Source organism: Dipteris shenzhenensis, chromosome 9 (genome assembly GCF_047967505.1).
Source record: "Dipteris shenzhenensis isolate YYH24624 ecotype China chromosome 9, Dip_SZ_1.0, whole genome shotgun sequence".
Classification (NCBI taxonomy): Eukaryota; Viridiplantae; Streptophyta; class Polypodiopsida; order Gleicheniales; family Dipteridaceae; genus Dipteris; species Dipteris shenzhenensis.
Genome location: NC_141604.1, coordinates 34,169,442 through 34,187,170, shown reverse-complemented (window position 1 = coordinate 34,187,170; position 17,729 = coordinate 34,169,442). Strand labels below are relative to the sequence as shown.

Sequence of the window (17,729 nt, the reverse complement as noted above, 5' to 3'; positions counted from 1 at the left end):
CAAATGTGGGACACATGGCAATAAACATCAAGATGTTTGTAGGGATTCAACAAAAGGAATATCCAATCTTAAAATATTTTTGATGGAGATAGAACTAAAGTACAAAGTTCAAGGATCGGAAAGGAGGGGGGACATTTCCTTATGTGTTAGCAATTGTAACCATGCCATATGGATAACCATGGCCCCTTGGATCAAGAGGTACTTATTATCGTCAGATTGCAAATCCATCACATGTGCTTTTTACATGTATGAATGACATTACATAGATGTACATCAAACTTCGAAGGTAGAGGTCCTTACTATCGTGGGATTGCAAATCCATCCCACATACTTTTTTAATGTATGAATGGCATTACATGTATGAATGACATTACATAGATGTACGTTAAACTTCGACGGTAGAGAATGCTGGCACATTCAATAGGAGGAGAGCAAGATAACACATGCTTCATAAGGCTGGGAGTCGTCGCCTGCCCATGGGGGAGGAAATAGAAATTGGAGGATGACTACTTTGTGTGGTGGTTCACACCACCTGACAGTCATCAAGCAACTAATATGTTACCAATGTGTGATTGGTGTAGTCGTTTGTTGTCTCCTGCTTTCCCGTCTCCTTTGGAGGAGATGGAATGGGCCAACCATGTAGCACTTGGAGGAGAGCGGCCGGCCTTCATGTGATGAACACAAACCTTTTGTGTTAGTGTTCGGGCTTGTCCCTTCTGTTGGGCCAACTAGGGTACCTTTTGGAGGATGGCCGACAAAGTGGTGTGAACCCAGCCTAAGTGTGTGGTCTTTTGTTGAAGACTTGAATGGGACATAAGCATAACTGATGAATTTGCAGGGAGACCCATAATTTGCAGGTGTTTAAAAAAAGTCTCCTGTGGGGAGATGAGTTCAAGCCATCAAACAACTTATGGGGGCGAACCTCAAAGATTTCAGCCTTGTGCTTCACCTGAAGGAGCTGCTACTTAGCAAAGCTCTGCTAGAAGTTAGGTGGTTTTTCAACAGGAAGTAGGGTGCTTGTAGCGTAGGCCTCGGACGAGCTATCCATTCTGGGCCAAATTTTGTAAAGGTCCATTTTTGCTGGGCTGACCACCCTCCTTAATATATCTGGCACTTTTTATTAAAGCCCCCTTCAAATGGTCCCGATTGCCCCTTCCCCTTTAGCAAGTGCCTTCTTCTTTAATGTTTCATTCTTAAGTGGTCCCTCTTAATTGAAACTCCTCCCTTCCCCCTTTATCCCTTAGTTTAATCATGCCCTTTCCCTCGGCCTTTTCACTCCTCTTCTCATCCCAACAACCAATTAGTGGGACACACCATACGTATTTGCTTTAAACTTAATAAAAATTGTCAATGGGGCTGGGGTCAACCGAATCAATATCTTAGCCGTTGAATGCACTTTCTTCCATGCATGCTCCAGATTTTTGGCTGGTTAATTCGTTCGGCTAGTAAAGACTTGTAGCCAACTAGATGAGTGCCGCATAGTGACTCTTAGATCAATGAGGGACCATTTTCAAGCCCTTAGATTGTCCTTCGATTGGATGGCGCACACACATCCAATGATTCGACGAAATCAAAATTCTACAAGTGTGCGCCGGCTGTCACCTCTATTGTCGATGGCCAAAAATCCGTGAATTTGTGCTGGTCACCGATTTCCGATCGAAAACCGGTGCCATCGGACCGGTTTCGAGCGAGTGGTCACGGGTGGCCCCGGTTTCCTCCAAGGAATCGGCTCCTAAACTCGAAGGTTTTTTGTGTGTGAATGTTTTAAGTGAAGACTGTTGGACATTCTCGTGTATTCCAAAACAGCACCGGCCCCTGAACTTGACGTTTTTTGTGTGTGTTAAGGAAAAATGTTCTCAGTGAAGACTGTTAGATTTCCGTCATCGTCCATTCTCGTGTATCGAATGATGCAAAGCAGCACGAAAGATTTTGGCGATAGGATGATCGCCGACCGGGATATTATGGGAGAAAACCTGAAACAACAATGCTGCTCTTTTCACGGCTGCCGAGTCGCGCACGAGCAGTCAAAAAGAACGTGGAGCAAAAGACGAGGGGGAGGAAAAGTACGAAATCTACTGTGCAGAATCGTAAGAAAACGAAGGAATCCGACATAGAATGGTAAGAAAACCATTTCTTCTTGCTGGTATTGTCAATGGTGGGAGCCAGGCATTTTCTGACGCTCTCCTTGCCAGCTTTTGCTTGCTTTCCGTGTCTTTTTAAAGTGCCTGCATGAGCGTTGGTTCAAACTTCAGGGACAATAAGGATGGCAGATCTGGTTCACGAACAATTCTTGACCAGAATCAAAGTTGATGGCACGGCGCAGATCTGTCGAGAGCATTGCTAATATAGTTTGCAGGTTTTGTGTGAACACCGGTCCGGCCGATCTTCGTGGTAAGAACTTGTTTAGCTTTTAATTTAAGTTTAGAGAGAGCAGACCATACCAGCCATTCTTTGATTCCGTAAACAATTGTGCAGATCAGCTATTCTTTGATTCGGTAAACAAATATCCACTAACAGAATTTGCAGTGCTTGCAGAAGTAAGAAATTCTTTCGATTCAGCTTTACAGCAGAGAGCAGACTTCAGAGAGCAGAGCAATCGATCAGCCATTTCTTGTTGAATTCGGTAAATTGTCCATGAATCAGTGCTTCTGTAAACCTCAGAAAATTTGCATGCATTCGCCGTCTGACCAGCCATTGTCAATCTACAGTATCAATCTCATCCCCTCCGTCCTCCATCGTCCTTCGCCATTGTTAAGCTACAGCAAAAAAGCCTTATCCCCTCTGTTCTCACCTTCCTTTTCAATCCATCACCCCCGTCACCCCCTCACATTTTGATCTTCCCCTATCTCTCCGTATCCAATACGACTGGTCGGTTGAGAGTATAGCATACGCAAGAGCCTCCCTTTCTTGTCGCCCTCGGGAAGAGAGTTCAACAGAGCACAGCATGCCTCCCGTCCGTCAACCTCGGAGGAGAGTTTGAGGATGACTTGTCTTCTATAGTCGTCAGGTGCGCTTGGTATTTGACAAGGGGAAGCAGAAGCAGGAGAGTGCACTTGCTAATAAACAAGGGAAGAAGAAGCAGGAGAGTGCATTGTTTTTGCAGGCGGTGAATCGGAAGAGCTGATCGTTCGCTTATGTAGTGGTCGGTAGCGAAGGAGGAGACGAGCCTGTGTTGTTGTAGGATCTGAGTTGCGTCCGGAGAAGTGGAAAGAGCGACGGAGCTGAACTTGCAGAAACAAAGGTGGTGAAGAGCCTATCTTCGTTTTGGGAGATCACTGCGATGGAGTGTGTAGCAGCTATGCAATGCGCTCTTGCCTCCATTCCTGCAACCTCGGCTGCCCTGCATTGCCCCAAACAGAGTCTTGCCTCTTCGACCTTGTCTCCATTTTCCTCTTTCTCGGGCCTTTGTTGTCTAAATGATGCTTCTCCTGCGAAGCGACCTGGACAACATGAATATTCCGGTTCATCGTCCTCTCTAGCTCAACCATCTCCAGCTCGAGCTTCCAGTGGAGAACGACTAGCTGGTGCTCCAAGAGCATCGGCCAATGAAGCAAGCCTTTTGAAACCAGGAAACCAGCACTCGGCCTTGTCGCTGCATTGGACGAGTCACTCTCCCATATCCTCTCGTAAAGGAGCCGTTACGGTTCCTAAATCGACACTAAGTATTCCTCTTAGCACTGATCCGGCTATCCATGAGATTACCCAGTCTGAGATTACCCAGTCAAATCCACAACGTCTGTGTGCGCCAGCGTTTCTGAAAGTCTCCCCTGAATCCCTTCAATACGAACCTGGGTCTTTGGGAGGCATCTCCAGCAAGACGCGTCCGCAGGCACGATCAGCTGATGACCTCCCTGCGGCTCTGTCTTACTTAACCCGCATTTTGTCTTCGAAAGTATATGACGTTGCCATTGAGTCACCATTGGAAACAGCCGTCAAATTGAGTGAAAGAACTGGAGTACGGATTCTTTTGAAACGAGAAGATTTGCAACCTGTAAGTTATCTCGCAGAAGTCTGTGACGCATTTCTGTTAGCTGAATTCTTTGTCTGTACACTGTAATGAAGCGTTTTTGCTTACCAGAGAGAGCACTTTTTACTCAGGTCTTCTCTTTCAAGTTAAGAGGTGCTTATAATATGATGGCCAAGCTTCCAAAGGAGCAGTTGGCACGAGGAGTGATATGTTCGTCGGCTGGGAATCATGCCCAAGGGGTTGCGCTGGCAGCACAGAGGCTAGGTTGTGATGCAGTCATTGTTATGCCCGTTACCACTCCTGAAATCAAGGTCCGTCCCATTTTGCACATGCTAAGACACGTTGGGTTAGCTCTTCATTATTCTAAGAAGTCTTACATGTAGCTTCTCAATCGCTTTGACTGCTGCTTACTCGTACGTCTTCCTACTTTGTATGGAGCTTAAAGTAGAGATTCTTTCTGTGGTTTCATCCTTACGGCCAAGTTCCTGAAGATGAGTTTTTGAATCCTACAGTGGAAATCTGTGCAAAGGCTTGGATCAACTGTAGTTTTGGTGGGAGACTCATATGACGAGACACAAGCATATGCAAGACAAAGAGGCGAAGAAGAGGGCCGCATCTTTGTTCCACCCTTTGACCATCCTGATGTTATAGCAGGTCAAGGAACTATTGGCATGGAAATTGTTCGGCAACATCCAGGCCCTCTGCATGCGGTGTTTGTTCCTGTTGGAGGAGGTGGTCTTATTGCTGGCATTGCGGCATATATGAAGCGTGTAAGACCCGAGGTGAGATTCTCGTCCTTATCTTTGAATTTTTGTCACTCAGAGACTATTTTAGCAATGTCGCTGATATGAATGTCTTTTATCTTTGCTATGTGAGACTTCCCCCTCCGGTCTTAAAACATAGTAAGCATTTTTGAGCTGTTTTCTCTCTTCAAAGTCTTGATTATTTTCTTGCCATATTCCATGAGGAGTGGTTCATCAAAACTGGCCGTTTGAGGATATAAGTTAATTTTCTCCCGTTATGTGGACTTCGTTGCAAAGAATTTTTAGGAGCACTCGGAACTTTGCTGCACTCACCTTTTGGGATTATGGGGGTCTGTCATGGTAAATTACAGACATTTTGTGAAGGGTCAGCAGAGTGACCAGACTAGGATCCTTACTCACTTCAAGAATTGCAGGTGCGCATTATTGGTGTTGAACCTGTGGATGCAAACGCCATGGCTCTATCCTTGCATCATGGGGAACGGGTGATGCTTGATCATGTCGGAGGTTTTGCTGATGGCGTAGCTGTGAAATGTGTTGGAGAGGAGACTTTCAATTTGTGCAGGGACCTGATTGATGGGGTCGTTCTTGTCAGGCGCGATGCTACTTGCGCTGCAATTAAAGTAAGGCTCTTGCTTGCTATACGTTTGGTTTATGATTTATTTTAGAATGATCCTCTGGATGTATAATGCTTTCAGTGGTCCGGTTTGATTTGCAGTCTGGTTATAGCTATTTTCGTTTTTCTGTGTAGATTTTTGATCTTTAGAACAACAAAAAAAATCTAAATTTGTATGATTGGACTTATTATAGTCTTACAAAGGTATATTTTCGTTTTTCAGGCCATGTTTGAGGAGAAACGAAGCATCCTGGAGCCAGCAGGTGCACTTGCACTGGCAGGAGCTGAAGCTTATTGTAAGTACTATGGATTACGGGATGAAACTGTTATAGCAGTCACCAGTGGAGCCAATATGAATTTCGAGCGACTGAGGATAGTCACTGAGCTTGCCGATGTTGGTGCGCGCAAAGAAGCCGTCATTGCCACCTTTATTCCAGAAGAACCTGGATCCTTCAAAAGGTTCATTGAGCTGGTAGGTTTTGAGATTCATTGTTGAAACCTTGTCTACACTCCCCATATAGATGGGAAGAATTTCCATAGTTAATGGGAGTTTCTCTGGTTGTTGTGAAGGTTGGGCCCATGAACATAACGGAGTTCAAATATAGGTTTGATGACAGCAAGGACAAAGCTCTTGTGCTGTGCAGGTATTGTCTCATGTCTTTTAAGTATGTCTCAACTGCATCAATCGATTTGGATTTCGATGTCTTGTGAAGGGGTAAGCAAGAGGGGAGACGCACTAGGTTCAAGCAACTATCAAAGTCCAGTGCTATCTCTAGGGGCCGAGCTACACTTACACATTCAAGTCTAAAAAGCAAGAAGCAAAGTAACATTGATACAATACTCTCTTTTGGGCTTCAAAGTCTTTATGGCAGCTTATCTGAATCAGTCTTACCTTGGGATTGGTGATAGATATAGATGTAGAAAAGGTAGAGGTAGAGGTAGAGGAAGAGAAGGTAGAGGTAGAGGAGAAGAATAATACTGTCTTGGAAACAGTCCATTCTCTCTTTTGGGCTTCCAAGTCGATTTCTATCTATACGTACCTACATACTTATTTACTTGCATATGTGTATACATTTATCTATTTATCTATTCTCACATACATGCTTATTTACTTACATATATTACGTTGGAGAGAGAGAGAGAGAGAGAGAGAGAGATTGTTAAGTACCTTTTTGTTAAAACAGCGTTGGTCTGCATGAGGAGGAGCAGCTAAATGCAATGAAGCGAAGATTGGAGTCAGCAGGGCTCAGTACTCTGGATCTTACAGACAATGACATGGCCAAAGATCACCTTCGTCATCTTGTAAGTCCTCTAGGGTGCCAAGGGGAGGTCATGCTATTTGTACATTTATTACTCTGTTCTTTTGCAACTTGATGAATTATTTTAAATCTCTTGGCATCAGTATTGGAGGATCCTGACTTGGCATGTCTTAAAATTTTACTAGATGGGTGGCCGAACAAAGGTGAAAAATGAGCTTCTCTACAGATTTATGTTTCCTGAGAGACCAGGTGCTTTATTGAAGTTTCTGAATGCGTTTAGTCCACGCTGGAATATTACCTTGTTCCACTATCGAGGCCAGGTAAGCATTTATTATCCAGGAGTTATGTGTCTTTCTGTACACTGCTAGTGGCATTTTTAAATTTCCTGAAGGCTGATAGCAGGTTGGTGTTTTGCATGGTTCCTTATGCGAAGTTCATAGATCTCTTGACTTGGATTGCCTTGGGAGAAGCTCTAGAATTCCAGGGTCATAGGAATTCTGGAAATATTGCAATTCTGCTCCATCTTTGATTGCTGCTCATGTTATATTTTGTATTGTGCAGGGTGAGATGGGTGCAAACATTTTGGCTGGATTGCAAGTTCTTGAAGATGATGAAAAGGAATTTGTTGCTTGTGCAAGAGTTCTTGGTTATGAATTCAAGGATGAGAGGTTAAATGAGGCTTTCCAGCTAATTATGAGGTAGCAATTTTCGTTCATTTAGCTGGCCCGTGAAATGTGGAACCATCATGCAAGGAATCACTGCCTTGGCTGTATGCAGCTATTGATGGTGTTCATCTCATGGGTATCGTCTTATATCTTAGACAACGCCCACAACTCGTCGAAGTCTCATCTAGTAAAGAGGTTCAGGGAAGTCGTGCTCATATCTTGCTGCCCTCCCTTCTCAGAAATTCACACCTGGCCATATTAATTGGCACTTACACTTTCCCAACCTTCTACTTGGGAGATTTTGCATCAGCGAAGAACAAAGAGTATCATTGGCACAAGCTCCTTGGACCAGCACTCGTTCTCTCTATCACAAATATATAGGCATGCCCGAAATATAGATTTCCTTGACAAATTCTCCCATTGCAACATAACGTTGTGAAATGTGTCAAAATGAAAAAGTCTGTAATGGCTAATCTTTCTGCAACAGCGTAACCTCTCTCTTCCACAAGAATTTGTACTAACATGAAATGTCAACCTCTTGCTACAATTGAAGGTTGGAATAGTCTGTGTGTGTGCTGCGTTTACATTGGTAAGCATGCACACATGCGCACAAGTACACACAAGTATGCATGAGCATGTGCATGCTTGTGCACAATGCACGACTAACACTTGTATACACTAGTGTGCATGCACAAAATTCCCAAGTCTCTCTGTGTCCCTAAAATGCATGCACACAAGTTCAAGCATACCCCAAGCTCACGTTCATACTTGGTTTCTTTTTTATTAGCGCTGCTTGAAAGGCAACGCTCTACACATCCCATCACTTTTCAACGCACATCCCATCTTGCAAATCAATTTTAGAGACTCATCCCCTCCATTAACTCTCTCTTCTCTCTCTCTAGTAGTAAAAAGGCTATCCTCTCTCTCTCTCTCTCTCTCTCTCTCTCTCTCTCTCTCTCCCCCCCCTTTTCCCTCCAACTATCGATCTACTCCATAAGAGTTAAAAAGGCAATGTTGTCAAGCACATCATGTGCTTCCTTGTTTTTGTCGGTTTTGATATACATTTTGGAACTTGTTTATAATTCTTTGATTTGATTAGCTAGGAGTGTGCTTAATTAATTATTCATGTCTAGGTCTTGTGGACTTGCACAAATTGAAACTGTATTCAATAGGGCACCATATGAGTTTGCCGTTTGTGAAACATAAATATTGAATGACTCATGTTACCATTGTTTCAAAATATAGTTAGCAGCATTATGGCAAAATGAAAACCCCTATGTTGTGTGCACAATGCCTAAGGGCCGAGGCTTGGTTCATATGGCTAAGCTTATGCTAGGCCTCTATGCTAGGATCTCAATTTCACTCTCATTCACATGTAGAAGGCAAGTAATAAGCTTCCCAAAGAAGTATCATATCATGGCATCCCTCATTTAGTTGAGAATGATAAATGTCCACTTGATGGATTCGGACATGAAAGACGTTGAGAATAGGTTGTGAAATTGTTAAAAGGGAAGAGGGTTGAATTGCTTAGGTGTTGGTTTCTCTTGGATATATGATTATGAAATTCAACTAGTTATTTCTTTTTAGCTATTTGAAAATTGTGAATATAAATTTTGGCAAGTCTTAGGCAAATGGATGCAAGGATGGAAAGTTTACAACTCAAATCATTGAGAAAATGAGTAGCGGGATGCCTCAATGAGACTCTTAGGAATGGCAAATAGGTTTATGAATATAACGAACATTGAAAGCCTTCATATAAGGGGTGGAGTCCTTTTGATTGTCTTAATAATTTCGTATTAATAATTTTGTTCAATAGACCCACTTTAAACTTGGCTATTTGCAAGAGTTGTGAGGCCATGAAAGAGAGAAGTAAACTCATTGTACTGTGTCGCATCAATAGCAGTTACAAAATTGCAATTCGTAAAAGGTATCAAATGAAACCAATTATTAAGCATAAAGGACAAAATGCAAAGAGATATTGTATTGGGCCATGCTAAACCACGAGGATATTTGATGTCAAAGGGAATTTTGAGAAGGTTTCAAATTTTTCGTAGGAATGAATGGAGAGACTTCTTATTGCTTTACCATGACCTTTACTCTACACTCCTCTTTTAAAGTAGCCTAATTGTTGTGAACTTTACTCTCCACTCCTCAACGTTGGTAGTACAACACAATGCATCAATCTTGCCATGCTAAGCCATGAGGATATTTGATACCAAAGGGATTTTTGAGAAGATTTCCATTTTTTCATATAAATGAATGGAGAGATTTCTTATTGCTTTACAATTAACTTTACTCTCCACTCCTCATTCGACGTAACCTATTTGTTATGTGTTGTATCCTCAATGTTGGTAGTACAACACAATGCATCAATCCTTAATGCATTAGGAGAATCCATGCATCTTACATCTAAATTGCAATTTGATTAACAAAGAAGGAAACTAAAAGGGTATTTAAACCATCCCAACTTAACATATATTTTTTAATTAGAAAAAAGAGTAAAGAGTAGAGGAGATTCTAGAAGATGAAACAAATTATAAAAAGCATGCCCAATCTTGAGGAGGAGACTCAATCTACTAGAAGTGGCCCAACCCCCAAGGTTATGGTGTGTCATTTGCAATGTTGCGTGCCATGATGTCAACACATGTTTCTACAATATGGAGGTTGCACAACCCTAGCCCAAGTAGTATCAACAGGCACCAATTTTAGTATACAGGTAGTTAGCACACCACAATACCCAAGAAGAGAGAATGTATGGTGGCCACATTGTATGGCCAACCATACAGCCAATGAGTGCCCAATCTTGAGGAGGAGACTCAATCTACTAGAAGTGGCCCAACCCCCAAGGTTATGGTGTGCCATTTGCAATGTTGCGTGCCATGATGTCAACACACGTTTCTACAATATGGAGGTTGCACAACCCTAGCCCAAGTAGTATCAACAGGCACCAATTTTAGTATATAGGTAGTTAGCACTTGCACCCAATGCACAAGTGCCATGGCTCAATCCCATCCCTATGAGAACACAAGTGCTCAACTACTTATACATCCCGCTGCTCCACAGTATCCTCAAGCCCCCAATCTTGCTGCAGTAGTCCCAGTGCAACAAGTTCAACCTAAGGAATTGGAACCACAATATGAGTATGAATCATAATACCCCATGGACTACATGGATGGTGCCTAAGGACTTATTTTGGTGTATGCCAATTAAGTAAGACCAACCACATATTGAGAACCCATCAAGTGTTTTGGATGTGGAGAAAAAATTATATTGTTGAGTGCTGACACAAAGGAAGCCTAGTTACTTTTCAGCATATGTGCAGAGATTGCAAAGTTGGGCACGCATGCATGGATTGCCCACTCAAAGCAAAGCCTCAATAGCCCAATGAAGCAAAGCTAGATGTATCCCTTGAAATTATTGGCATTGATAGTCATAGTGTGGCTACACGAAGTGTTGTATTTTGACTTGTACTAGTGGAAGTAGGACGATAGAAACTAATTTTTGCTCAGGAGGCAAAGAGTCCAATAGCCAAACAAGCCTTGTCAACCCCAGCACAAAGTGAAGCAATGCCAAGCACATCCTCTCCCAGTGCTCTTCAAGAAGAAAAGGGAGTCTACCCCAACACCAAAGTGGAGAAAGGTCGATAGCAAGCCTTGAAGGTGGGTAAGAAATGAATAGGACAAATTCAAGGTAGACCAAAGAGCAACAACAAAGGGTAGAGAACCAACATTGCACAGTATTAACAGGGTAATTGAAGCTGCCACCAACCCAAGGGTAATGGATCTATATGTAACTCTACCCCAACTGGATGGCGTCGCCCTAGCCAACTTAATAAGCTGCCCTGTCACGATGCCAATTCGAACCTTATTGAGGAATTGCCCTACAAATGTGGGAAAATTTCAAGGGTTGGATAGAATTGGCACAATGTTTCCCACCACTTGAAGAGGGAGATAAGGCTATATCAGTAAAATTTGGAGCTAGGGATGACCAAAAAAATGTAACCATCCTGCTTGAGCATAAAGCCTTGGCCAATACCCTGCAATAGTGGACCGCAGGGTGGGCTGTTGGGAAGCCCATGGCTTTGGGAGGCATCAGCACTCCATGATTGAGGTACAAATAGGATCACAATCTAGAATAGGGATAATGCTATGAAAATAAATCTAGGAACTAGGGAGATCAAGCCCACTATACTTAGGAATTGAAGACACTACTTCCACTATAGCCAATAGTCATGCATCGCTTTCAACATTAAAATAATTCAAAACCAGAGAAGGTGATAGCCAAAGTGACTTCAACAATTGGACACACGTATTGGCCACCACATCGGTTACTACAAAACAACACATCTGATGTTGCCACATGCAGATGCACAGCATGTATAGCTAGAACCACCCATTTTGGATGAAGAATCAGAAGAGGTGGTGGATACACGCATTGGCCACCCCATCGGTTACTACAAAACAACACATCTGATGTTGCCACATGTGGATGGACAGCGGGTATATCTATAACCACCCATTTTGGATGAAGAATCAGAAGAGGTGGATGTGTTAATCTTCATGACAGGTATAGAATGGGATAGTGATCTTGAAGAGGCCATCATTGAAGCATATGGTGAAGATTTTGATTGGAATCTGGAAACAGAAGTGGATAGTTCCACATTCAAAGGTCTAGTGTTTGATAACGACTTGGCCATCCTTCACGCATTAACGGCAGTAGAGTATCCCAAGCTAGACCCTCTGGTAGAAACAAGTAGTAGAAAGTCAAGGAAGATGAAAAAGGGTGTGCAATGCCAGAAGGCTAAGGTGGAGCACTTCAACGAGTTTGACACGGTGCAAGCTAGAGTGGTGGAACTATACTTAACCAAGTCCACCCAAGTGCACGAAATGGGCTTGAGGGTGTATGCAAGGAAGAGGAACCACTCTTTGTAAACAAAATGCCCATTGAGATTCCCACGCCAGTCTCCCAAAGCAACAAGATCCACAAGTTGTGCGGATGAAGACTGAATTGGAAAGTATAAACAAAAAGAAAAGAAAGTGGATGTCAATTCAATGGATCAAGAATCTTCCACAACAATCAGGCATGAATAGTCAGGCAAGCACCTCACAATGCTATGAAATCCTTAGGAAAGTTCTTGACTATTTAAAAAATTATAAAAGGGGAAATGCTACAATAGCCATGCCAAGACCAATCAAGAATAAGATATCAAGGAAATAAAAGGACTAGGAGAAACCCTAATTTATGAGGGGCCGGCCAAGACAACAAAATTAAATCTTGCCTTGAAGGAGAAGAAGAAAAGAAGAAAAGCCTTTGTACATCGGTTAAAAGCAACTCATTAAAGGGAAAGAAAAAGAACTAAAAGTGCTTTTGATGGAATACATGGATTGCATGGCCTATGTTATGGAAATTATATTTCTGATATATCTTGCTTTGGACATTATTATTTTTAGTCGAGTGAGACTATGACAAAGTACTCCATAAGAGCGCACCAGATGCGGTGGGGGTCCTAGTGGATACTTTGTGTGGTTAGTTGGGGATGCCTGACTAGCTTGTGCTTTGCCATGCTAGATGATCGGTATTGTGGGTGATTCCATGTTAATACTGATGTTGCTAGTGTTATTGGTGTTGTGCTTAATTATTGTGCTTTGAGCACGGTTATGTTGGGATCGGTTGATTCGGTGATTCGTTCAATCGATTGTTAATAACTAATATAATTGGCGGCTTGAGTACAGGTGATGGAACTCATAGCGAGGATTGGAGTTAGTGCGAGGGTACCGATCGAGGTGTCGCACAGCGCATTATATATGGCCATGGGCCAATTTTGAATTTGTTTTATTATTGCAAGTTTGAGCAATATATTTTAGTGGACATAATTCATTTTTGGGCCCTTATGTAAAGCAAATACCTCATTTTTGGATGAGAGGGATAATTTTGGCTCCTTGGTGCTTTTATGGAATATCATAAATACTCTAGATGGGGAAGCATGAGCCACTCATCTAGGGGGGGAGATTGTACCCAGTCTGCTATTGTTCTCGTGGTGTGATTGTGCTCTTCTTCTCCAATTGATTAAGGTGGTGCATTTGTGTGAAAAGAGTTACCTTCTGGTTTCAGTGGTATCAGAGCCCAAGTCATGCTCTTGTGAAGGAATTAAAGAGAAGCTCCCACGTGCTGGAAGTCAAGGAGAAGTTCTTGTGAAGGACGAAGAAGAGAAAGCTTACGGAAAGAGAAAAAAAAAATAAAAAATTTCGAGGTATTTTAAATCACTAAGGGGAGTATATGGTCATCTTGAATACTCTGCAGCAGTGGATTTTCGTGGATGGAACCATAGTGGCCCGCATATCTTTCTCCTCTGCCCGCATGCTCAACGCAGTATGGACTCTATAGTAGCTATGGCGTCTCGTGCACAGAGGACTCTAGGAGTCTAAAGGGGCCATCGCCATGCTGCCCATGCAGTAAATGGTCACGTCTTCTGAGAGATACTCTCGTTGTGTGCGCCTTAGTCTCTTGTGGACTACAACAAGGCCATGATTTATTTTCTTCTCTTCCTCGGGCACCATAAAGTTCAATCCATTGCCTCTAGCCCTCCGTGATCCATGCCAGCCAGCGTTCACGTAGTCAGCAACCTCTAGAGACTTTGGGACTTGGGAGTCTTCTTCCATGCGAGCCCGTCAGTAGACCCTCGTTGAAGTATTTTGGGAGTCTCATCTCTGTTGTGTGCCTGTTTGCAGCGTGCAGACCTACCGTCAAGTCTCACGGTCATGCAAATCTTCAATAGCGCCGCCGGTTTTGGGAGTTATGCTGATCGCGATCATTGCTTATAGGACTATAAGCCACCGGCCCGTATCATTATTTTTTTTGTAATTTTGCATCAAAGGTTCTAAGGCCTTTATAAATTTGTATTTTTTAAAAAAAAAAAAAGAAAAGAAAGAAAGAGATGAAGAGGAGAATACAACAAGTCGTATATGAGGCTCAACAAGGTGATCGGAGCTCAACAAGGCGAAGACCACTGCCAATTCTAAACGCTTGAATCAAGAAGTTGATTAGAACCACGAATCACTGAGCAATTAATTGGAGATCAATCGAGCGCATAAACGACTATGAGCGACATCATCGGTCACATATCTCCCACTCTAGTCCTTTCCACCTCCGATCAGAGAGCGAGATAAGTGATTTCTTTTGCTTTATATTTCATACACTTAGTATCTTCTGCCATCCATTTCTTACCATACACTCAAATCGCCCTTTTTCATCCATTTAATTCTCATATACTTAGTATCTTTATTTTTCTCCGCTCCGCTTTATTTGTACTTATTGCATTATCATGGCGCATCAACCACAACCACCCATGCTCCAAGAGCAGTTAGACACACTTCAGGCACAGTTCGCTGATGAGCGTGAGCATAGGGAGAGATTGGAAAGGAAAATCAATGGTAAGAAAAGGAAAAGACATTCATCTGACGATGAGTCATCCAATGATGATTCCGACAATGATACTATTATCAGGACAGTCAAAGCCACATTGAGAGCACAAAATTCGAGAAAGGAGAGTAAGATAAGTAGAAAAGCTTTCTCATTTCAAAATTTCGATGGAAAGAAAGAAGCACGCACTGTCTTGTCTTGGATCAGTTAGCTAGAGCATTATTTTTCAGGGGAGAAATTCTTTGAAAAAGACAAGACTAAATGTGCTGCAAATCATTTAGTAGAGAGTGCTGCACTTTGGTGGAATATCACTAAGCACAGTAAAAGATGACCAAAATCTTGGAAGTCTTTTCAAAAGCTCATCAAGAGAGATTTTCTTCCCTCACACTTCAAGGCAAAAACTAGACAACAGTGGGATACTTTCAGGCAGTTCGATAAGGAAACGATCTCCACATATACTGATAGATTTTGGCAAATGTTGATCCAATTACAATCCTTGGAGAAAGTTAATGAGCGAGATCAATGCAGAAAGTATGTGGCAAGTCTAAAGTCCAAGTTGAGAGCCAAGATTAACATGTTTCATCCTCACTTACTGAGCTCTGCAATTTCTCTTGCAATGAATTGTGAAAGGAAGAATGGGATCCCAAAAGAAGAAAAAGATCCGGAATGGCATGTACCCTTCCATAAGAAAAAGAGATTTGATAAAAAGCCCTTCTTTAAATCTAAAAATGGTTTTGCTCCACAGAAGACAGATTCTTCTTCGAAGTCGAACGGTGGGAACTTTCCAAAGAAAGAAATAAGGTGTTTCAAATGCAATAAGGTGGGACACATAGCCACTGAGTGTCCTAAAAGAAAGAAGACCCCGACGGCAAAAGTGCACATGATTGACGACGAAGCAACCAAGCAAGAGGGAGGTAAGTATAATTGTCATGCTCTTCTAAGATGAAAGGTTTCATTAATGGCAAAGAGGTTGTTATTTTGCATGACGATGGTAGTACACATGATTTCATTTCGGAAAGAACCTTAACAAAGCTAAACCTAGAGTCTTTCCCATCTAACTATAAGGTCAAAGCTGCTTTTACCAAAACAAAATACAATTGCACTAGAGAAGTTAAGAATCTTGAAATCTCAATCAAACCCTACAAGGATACACGAGACTTTCTAGTGGCACCCCTACAGGGAGATAGGGAGTGGACATCATCTTAGGAATGCCATGGAGGCATCAATACAATCCTAAGATAGATTACGATTCACATCAGATGTGGATTGAGAAGGACAGACAAGAAATATGTTTGAAAAGCTCAATGAAATCTGAGGTCAGTCCTTCACTCAACCACACACAAGCCAAAAGAGCAATTAGAAAACATGAGAAGACATATCTTATTTTGGTGAATACAATAACGGCTACTCAATCAAACACTAAGCCTACATACCAAAAGTTTCTTTCTCAAATTTTTGATTGTTTCTTAGAGGATTTACTGCCTGGACTACCATGTTCTCGACCTGAAGATCATAGGATAGAAATCCTACTAGGCAATACTCCACCTTGCAAAGCTCCTTATAGAGTCAACCAACTAGAGTAAAAGGAAATACAAAAGAAAGTGGAGGAACTGATAGAGAGAGGATTGATAAGACCCAGCAATTCTCCTTATGGAGCACCTATCTTATTAGTCAAAAAGAAAAATGGAACTTATCGAATGTGCATAGACTATCGTGCACTAAACAAAATCACAGTGAAGAACAAATATCCAATCCCTAGGATTGATGATCTTTTGGCAAATTGAAAGGGGCCAAGGTCTTCAGTAAGATAGATCTCAAATTTGGCTATCATCAAGTTCGTATGGTAGAAGAGGATATATACAAGAGTGCCTTTAGAACTCAAACAGGACATTATGAGTTTCTAGTTATGCCTTTGGGCTAACTAATGCTCCAGCTACTTTTAGTAGAATGATGAACCGAATCTTTCTTAAACACCAAGATTGTGTGGTAGTATTTTTCGATGATATTCTGGTGTTTAGCAAAGATGTTGAGGAGCATAAGGAACATCTGAAGCTAGTCTTTTCACTCTTGAAAGAAAATCAATTGTACATAAATCTTGAAAAGAGCAGTTTCTTTCAAGATCAAATAGAGTATTTGGGTCACATTGTATCCGTTGATGGGATTCGAGTAGATCCAAAGAAGATTGAGTGCATAGTCACATGGCCTAAATCTCGAGATATACAGGAATTAAGATCATTCTTGGGATTGTGTAGCTTTTATAGAAAGTTTGTCAAGAATTTCACATACATTGCACATCCATTAACAGACCTTCTTAGAAAAGCTAAGCATTTCTTATGGACTGAGTGTCAAGATAAATCTTATACAGCTTTGAAAGGAGCTCTCACACAAGCTCCTGTGTTGCAACTACCTGATTTCTCTAGACCATTCTTTGTAGTTGTAACCGATGCTAGTGGATATGGAATTGGAGCCGTGCTTATGCAAGATGGACATCCAATAGCATATGAGAGCCAAAAATTAAAACCAGCAGAATGCAATTACAGTACATATGATAAAGAATTAACTGTTGTTGTACATGCCTTACGAATGTGGAAACATTATTTGATGGGATTTGAGTTTCTTATCAAAACCGATTAGCAAAGTATCAAGCATTTGTTAACTCAGCCACTAATATCCAATAGGCACATCAAGTGGGCATCATTTATACAGAGTTTTTAGCCTGATTCAGTATCAACCTGGAAAAGAGAATGCAGTTGCTGATGCTCTTAGTAGAAAGCCAAGTATTAATCACATCACTGCTGTAGAGACCCAGCCTTTCGAAAGTATGAAGAATTCTTATCAAGGGGATCCAGACTTTTCCGATATATGGAACAAATTAGAGAATAATAATTGGAATCCTATGTTGGACTATTCATGCAATGATGGATACCTCTTTATCAAAAGAAATTATGCATCACTCGACCCTTTAGACAAATTGTAATGGAGGAAATGCACCAACCACCATATATGGGACATAGGGGAGTGACTGCCACTTTACAAGTGATG

At 41.8% G+C, this 17,729-nt stretch overlaps 1 protein-coding gene across 3 annotated transcripts; it reads left to right on the top strand.

Annotated features, from left to right (window-relative positions):
- The first annotated feature begins 2,343 nt into the window (after nucleotides 1-2,343).
- LOC147898553 (threonine dehydratase 1 biosynthetic, chloroplastic-like) lies at nucleotides 2,344-8,104 on the top strand. 3 transcript variants are annotated; one of them, XM_087379262.1, is made up of 11 exons: nucleotides 2,344-2,391; nucleotides 2,527-2,623; nucleotides 2,709-3,991; nucleotides 4,099-4,278; nucleotides 4,480-4,749; nucleotides 5,145-5,351; nucleotides 5,568-5,816; nucleotides 5,915-5,988; nucleotides 6,529-6,646; nucleotides 6,789-6,923; nucleotides 7,165-8,104. In XM_087379262.1, the coding sequence occupies exons 3-11, from the start codon at nucleotides 3,281-3,283 to the stop codon at nucleotides 7,303-7,305; spliced, it is 2,085 nt and encodes a 694-aa protein (XP_087235388.1). In that variant the 5' UTR covers nucleotides 2,344-2,391; nucleotides 2,527-2,623; nucleotides 2,709-3,280; the 3' UTR covers nucleotides 7,306-8,104. The 3 variants fall into 3 exon arrangements, with proteins under 3 accessions (XP_087235388.1, XP_087235386.1, XP_087235387.1); XM_087379260.1 differs by having other exon boundaries at nucleotides 2,527-3,991; XM_087379261.1 differs by having other exon boundaries at nucleotides 2,365-2,391; nucleotides 2,536-3,991.
- Nucleotides 8,105-17,729: the final 9,625 nt, after the last annotated feature.